Here is a 7475-nt window from a genome sequence, read left to right on the forward strand (position 1 = left end):
AGATCCAGTATTTCTCTTTTTCCCATAAAAAAGGAGCAGGTTTCCCAGTGATGTCAACCTAATATGGCATAACAAATTACAAAAAAAAAAAAAAAAATCTAGACTCAAATCCTCATGTGAATGCTGGACCAAGCATCCTACTATAGGGGAAGGCAAAAGAGTCAGAGATGGGGCTGGTGAGATGGCTCAGTGGGTAAGAGCACCCGACTGCTCTTCCGAAGATCCGGAGTTCAAGTCCCAGCAACCACATGGTGGCTCACAACCATCCGTAATGAGACCTGGCGCCCTCTTCTGGAGTGTCTGAAGATAGCTACGGTGTACTTACATATAATAAATAAATAAATAAATTAAAAAAAAAAAAAGAATCAGAGATGTGCACCAGTCGCACTTTTAGGAGTCCTACAAGAACACAAAGCTATCAGACTCAGACAAGGTCCTTCAGTATCTGAGAGCTCCTATGAGCCCTGCTTAGTTGATTCTGTTGGTCATATTTTTACCGTACCTACCTCTCTGGCTCCTGCAATCTTTTCTCCCTCCTTTTCTGCACAGCTCCCCTAGCTCTGCCTACTGTTCTGGCTGTGGGTCTCCCATCTGTTACCATCGCTTGCTGGGAGATTATCCTTTGATAAAGTTTGGCGAGGCAACAATTTATAAATACAGCAGAATATCTTTAGGGATCATTTCATTGACATTTTTTTTCGCTAGCAATATTTCTATCCTGGGAGTCTGGGCTGTACAGACTCTGATTCATGGACACCAAGTTTAGGCCATATGTGGGATAACTTTCATGGTATGGGTCTCAAGTTGAATCAGATATTGGTTGGTCGCTCCCATAAGCTCTTTGCCACCGTTACTCCAGCACATCTATCAGTCAGAATGGATTAGTTGTAGGTCAAACGTTTTGTTCCTGGATTAATGTCCCTGTCCCAGTGCTACTACTGGGATCCTTGCCTAAGTATAGAAGATTGTCGCTTGGCACTACATCTCCTTCCTTGCTAGAAACTTCATTAGGGTTACTCTAGTAGATTCCAGGGAGTTTCCACTGCACTAAATTCTACAAAAAGCCCCAAATTCCATTCATCTTACAAGCACACTCTCTGTGTCAAAGTTTCGTGGTTTTATTTTTTTCACATTGTTAAAGAATTCTTAGCTCTGGGTTTATCTTTAAAACAGTTATTTGATTTGTCATAAAATGTCTTACGTGAAAAACTGAAGATTATAATAAGTAGTGGGGAAATTTTCTTCTTAAACCATGACAGATACTTGTAATGATATAAATCATGAGTAGAGATAATATATTGATGCATGAGCATGCTTATGCAACCCAAAGTTTCACATCATACCATGAAGAAATTATTATCTTTGAATAAATATTTTAGAGTTGATAAAGGTCGAGTCATGCTGGAATCTATTCTTCTCCTATTTGAACTTATTTTAAAAATTATATTTAATTACCATGTTAGAAGAGTTTCCTTACTCTTCTTTTATAAACTAAGAACATAGATATTATAACACTGGATATTCTAAATGTTCTTTCTGATGATACATAGATAATTTGGCCAGCTGTTCTGTCAGGGTAAAGACACATGTGTACCAACGTGCATAACAGTTTGCATTTATATTTGAAGTGCAACTACTATAATTTCTAGAATTCCCTTTTAAATGTCCTGACATGAAAAGTGATTATAACATATTTTTTCAAACAATAATAATTTAAATATTTTAATACTGCAAAGATTCTTTTTATTCGATGGCCTTCAGACTGCAAATGAAACTCAAAAATTTTCTACATTGGTATTATTTGTTTATGTGAGTTCACAGGTTTCTGGTAAATTATATTTGAATAAAGTATATCATGTATTTAGAAGACATATAAAACTTTTTGGGATGTAAAATATTCTGATAGTTATAAATAGAAAATAATGTTCATAGTTTCTATATATATTAGATATGCCTTAACTTAAAAAAATGATGATTCTGTTCATATGAACAAATAAGCAGAGAAAAAAAATGAAAATACCTGATCATTTAAAAGATGTACCTTTTATTGGAATGTTTGTCAAGAACAGTATTTGTAGAACTAAACATTTTAAAAACTAAACATTCATCATTACATATATAATGTGTACTGTGAAATGTTCTACAAATAAGAGTAGCTGCCTTTCCAGCATTTGTTAACTAGAATTTAAGCTTAATGGGTAGGGTTGATATAACAGTGAAAACCAAGAGAAGCCAAATATTTTCAAAAAGAGAAGATATTACAAGAGGGTGTTAACAATATATAATGGCAATATACACAGAGAAATTCACACACACACACACACACACACACACACACACACACCATAAAGACACGTGTGTGTGTGTGTGTGTGTGTGTGTGTGTGTGTGTGTGTGTGTGTGTAGGAAGGCCTTTGTACTCTGAGTAATATGTAAACTTTAAAATAAAAGATGGTGTAATGGAGAAGGATTTTAACTAACCTATTCAATGTAACAAACTATATCATAAAGAAAGAGCTTGGTGTGGAATAATTTTGTAGTATATGAGTACAATTTTTTGAAAATGAAGCAAGAAATGATTTATAATGAGAGAGTTGAGAGTCTTGTATGCTGTTCTTAGTGTTCTGAAATATTTAATATAAGCATAGAGCCAGTCAGGTTTTGATATTAGGACATCAATGCAGAATGATTGCCTAAAAATATAGGTCATTAATAAATTACTTATGTATTTTTGTGTGTAACCATGTATTTCACAGGACAGTACATTCCACTGTGTGATGAAGATGGTTATTACAAACCAACACAATGCCATGGCAGTGTAGGGCAGTGCTGGTGTGTTGACAGATATGGAAATGAAGTTGTCGGATCAAGAATAAATGGTGTTGCAGATTGTGGTAAGAGAAAGGCTCATTTCATACAATTTTCTAGCACACAAATGTGTTAAAGACATTTAATGAGGCCATTCTGACTGTAGAATATGTGGAATATGTAAGAATGTTTGGGGTGAAAAGAAGACTTGATATTTGCAGATTTTAAGTTGCATGGTAGCAATAAAATATATTAAACAGACACAATTGAGAATATAAAGACTAATGAATAAAAGCTGAGTTCCATTTCCTACTTCAACTCAAAATGTCTATCATGAGCAGACATTTTCATTAATGAGATGTTGAAAAACACAAGTCTGTATCCTAACAAAATACCATTTCAACTCTGCAAATTCCAACAAAACAGACTAAAACATTACTGTTTTATGTTTAACTATAAAAAATATATATATTAAGTGTCCGTTATATTTGATCTTCTAATACTTTGTGAACATGCATTTTGTGTGTCTTTAAAAAAAAACTATATAAGATATCAGTAGCATATGTATTTTAAAGTTTTCAATTTACACCAAAAATGATTTCCAGAATCCAAGATTCATATAATATCTATATTACACATATAGTTATCTATAAATCTATAGAGACTTCTTACTTACAGTATGCACAAAACCCCAATGATGGGTTGAATGTACACCATCTCTATCATGGTATTATGTTGATACATTTGTTCCCCAAATGATGAAGCTAGTTGCGAGCTTATGGAGTCCTTGGAATGTGGAGTCTAGTGGACTTTGTAGGTTTTGAGCCCATCTAAGTTTTGTGTGGATTTCTCCTTTCCGGATGGCCATGTAAGATGTACATGCCATAAGTTCAAAATCTTCTAGCACTTTCCCAGCTGTTCTTGTCACCCCAGCCACAATGCTTCCCTGGTATAGTGAACCATATGCTTTAAAATCTAGCTCCAATTAAATGTTACTGAATTTCTTCATGTTTACCAAGTATTTAGTCACAGCAAATAGAGAAGTAGGTACTCTCTCATAAAAGCCCATAAAGCAGATTTTCTTTACACTAATATCAATAAAGATAATGAAAATTAAGTACTTAGTGGTGACTTGCCTCTCATATGTAATTTTTAGGCTGATAAATAAAGATCACTTAAGAAGAAATAAATAGTAAACAATAATACATAAACTTATATAATTTTCCCTTCCTGTCTTGCAGTTGTTTATTCCATAAGATTTTCATAGCTTGATTTTTTTGTTGGGGCATTCCCTATATAATCAAAGCAGCAACAAAGCTTTAATACCAGACACAGTATTTAAAAACCAGAAAACATGCCTTTATAATGTCTGTTTTAAAATTCTTGCATAGTCAATGGCTTCATCTACCTGTGATATCAGTAATGGATAAATTATTTTAATTTTTATGCTACCAGTGAAAATTATATGCAAAAGAATTCAGTAAGTGAGAAAAATTATTTTTTTGAAACTTTACTCTGGGTTTTCTTATGTTCCAACTATAATATATACGATTATGGAATTTAAGAACTTTATTTTTCACATAGGGTGGTAGTTTAAGTATGTTGTGAAAGCAACCAATTTACACCCACCTAAATATATTGATAGAATTTATAAGAATTAAGAAGAAAAATATAATTTGAGGACTTAATATATGCTACAGTTATGATAAGAGATGTGTGAATTGTTATCTCAAAATATTAGCAGTTAATTCTAAGTTAATATGAATATTAATTTTTTGTTGCTCTAGTAACAGAAGAAAATAATTTACTAAACTGCTGGCTTAATCAGCACAAGTTTATCTCATTTAGTTATGTCTTAAACATTCCAACACATGTCACTAAACTATACATATTTTAGCAAGCTGTTGCTGTTTCTAGAGGCATTCTAGAAAAATCAATGTCCTTGACTGTTGTATGTTCTAGAGTTTTATCATGTTCTTTGGATCATATACCCTTTCCTCCAAATTCAATATACAACCTTTCCAACTGTTTGGACATTCTTCTGTAGTTGTATGTCTAAATTACACATATCCTAGAAAAAATTACTTGATTAAAGGTAACCAAGTAATAGTGAAATTACCCCAGACACTATTCAGTCACAAAGTCTCTAACTGAATAATGCTTCTAAAGTTAACCTTTAATATAAAGTAGCATATATATTTGATTTTAAATTTTAGGAAGTATATATAGATGTTGCTAAGCAATTGTTTCACCTCATATGCTTGTAGGTGTAATTAAGTATTATATAAGATTAATAGTCTGATGTGATAGTCTTTAAAAACTTGCGTTGAGGTCAAATTTACCAAACTAGAATCTTACACAGTATAGTGCTTTGAGCATACACATTTTAACAAGTGAGAGTTTTAGCTTAGAACAAACTTCCCAAGAATGAATTTTCCTCTTATCTTCGTTGAGATAAACAGTAAAAATAATTATTAAAATTTCCATTTTTTATTATTTATATAAATCAGAAATCAGTTCATTGTATACTCAAGTAAATATGATGCTTGCTTTTGTAGCTATAGACTTTGAGATATCTGGAGACTTTGCAAGTGGAGATTTTCGTGAATGGACTGATGATGAAGGTGAAGAAGATGACATTATGAATGATAAGGATGATATTGAAGATGATGATGAAGATGAAGGGGATGATGATGATGATGGGGATGACCATGATGGATATATTTGATCAGTAACAGCTAATGTCAATAAATTCTACATTTTTAATATTTACAAAATAATAGCATATTGAGAATTTCCTTCTTATCCCAAAACAAAGTGGTTCTAAACCTGACATATATTTTGTATAATTATTTCAAATATTGAAGCTAAAATCATAGAACTTGATGTTAAATTAGAATTGTTTAATTTCAGTTTTCATATGCCTTAGAAAAAAAGAAAACACATATGGGTTGCAGCCTGAATATAGAAAGTTGTAAAGATTACTATAGCAAAAATTTCATAAGAAAATACTATGTAATTTTTCCACAAACAAAATAACAGTGAATGTGTGCTTGGGATCATGTGTGTTGCTTTTATGACAGATTGTATAAGTTAAATTTATAATAGGTAACTAGTGACCTGAACCACAATAATTTCATTGATTAACTCATGATGTTTGCTTCAATTCAAATTTGGCATCTTCCCAAGACTTATGGTTGGTATTTTAAGAAAAACAACTCATGGTAAGAGAAAATGGTAATCTTTTCAATTGTGAAGTTATTCTGGGTATGATTAAATAGTATATGCAATGCAAACTATGGAAAACTTTGGGCTCTGAACGTTATAAACTTAAGATTTTTCTTTCTACTTTTTAATTTAAATAGCATTGCATATCATGTAGATTTTTAAAAATATTCCTAGACAGCCTCGTTTCTCAGTTTCTCTCTCTTTCTGAGTAGTATTCATGTATAGAATTTCAATTGGAAGGAGAAACAGACTAATTTCAACCCCTTTTTTCTATAAAATATAATTTATTTATCCCAAGATCAATTTTGAAAAATATGAACTCTCAGTTTTCATTTAGTATGAAATTTTGCATTTGATCTTGGAATCATGCCATTTTTGTTAGTGGTATTGAAATTAGAGACCATGTTGTATGGTGCCTTGCAAAAATAGAAATAGAAAGGTTTAGCATGTATTTCAGTATAGGAGACTAGGCAATGTGTAAGCACACAGAATTAACAAATTATTGCTATTTAAATACTGCTGGAATGAAGAAAATGGAATATGTTTCTTTCTTTTTTTCTATTGTTACATAATCCCATATGGACTTGTTCATAATTATTGTGAAGAGTAGCATTTAAGATTAACTGTAACGAAAGTTACTTTGTTCACTATACATCAGTTAGCATGTTAATTAATTGTGTAGACATTTTGCCACACCACCACCTTTGGGTATATCACACCACTAGTTTTGTGCTCATAATAGAAGTGGGAAAACCTGTTGGATTTTACATATTGGTATCTTTCACTTCAATAGTGAATTTACAGATTTCCAGGAATATTATTCATAAGAACACAAATTTGGTGAACTCTTGCCATTTAATTTATATACAGTAAATAAAAACTTTAATGTTGAACTTACATAATATTTAAGCTATAATGCATTTTCTTTTTTTTTACTGTTTATGTATAGTTTACAAAATAAAGATTCTTGTAACCAAAGTAAACAGTTCCTTAATGATTTTCTCGGGTATACATAATAGCATGAAGAGCTTTTAATTTGTTCCTTAATTCTGCAAAATAACATACCACAACAGAGCCAATAAGTATTTCTCAGTTTATTTTTAAGTTTGTAAACCTGATTTGTTAGTGTCTTGGGTAGAGTATATTTATCTTTGTTGTTTTATTTTAATCTGTTTATTTTTCAAAATATTGAGAAATAAATACTTTTCTTTCCAAAAGAATAGCATTTTAAATTTTATTTGGGTCACATTGTTAACCAGATTTCTATAGTAAAAATGAAATTGAAGAATGACTGAATAAATTTGTCTATTGAAAAAAATGTGTATTAATCATAAAATTTAACTTGAGATAATCACAAAAGAATATAAAGCAAAAGTACATACAGATATGTAACCTAGTACCATGTTCCTAAAGTATGCTTTTATAATATCATCATCATTC

The 7475-nt window shown here is 31.3% G+C and overlaps 1 protein-coding gene across 4 annotated transcripts in view; it reads left to right on the top strand.

The window, feature by feature from the left end:
- Window positions 1–7252, top strand: part of Spock3 (SPARC (osteonectin), cwcv and kazal like domains proteoglycan 3) — a 373684-nt gene extending 366432 nt beyond the window's left edge. For 3 of the 4 annotated variants that reach the window (XM_021169488.2, XM_021169486.2, XM_021169485.1), the window contains 2 exons: window positions 2756–2893; window positions 5366–7252. In XM_021169488.2, the coding sequence (XP_021025147.1) occupies window positions 2756–2893; window positions 5366–5535 (308 nt within the window). In that variant the 3' untranslated portion in view covers window positions 5536–7252. The remainder of the gene's footprint in view (window positions 1–2755; window positions 2894–5365) is intronic. The other variant, XM_021169487.2, reaches the window with a different exon arrangement.
- The last annotated feature ends 223 nt before the right edge of the window (window positions 7253–7475 follow it).

Source organism: Mus caroli, chromosome 8 (assembly GCF_900094665.2).
Source record: "Mus caroli chromosome 8, CAROLI_EIJ_v1.1, whole genome shotgun sequence".
In the NCBI taxonomy this organism is placed as follows: Eukaryota; Metazoa; Chordata; class Mammalia; order Rodentia; family Muridae; genus Mus; species Mus caroli.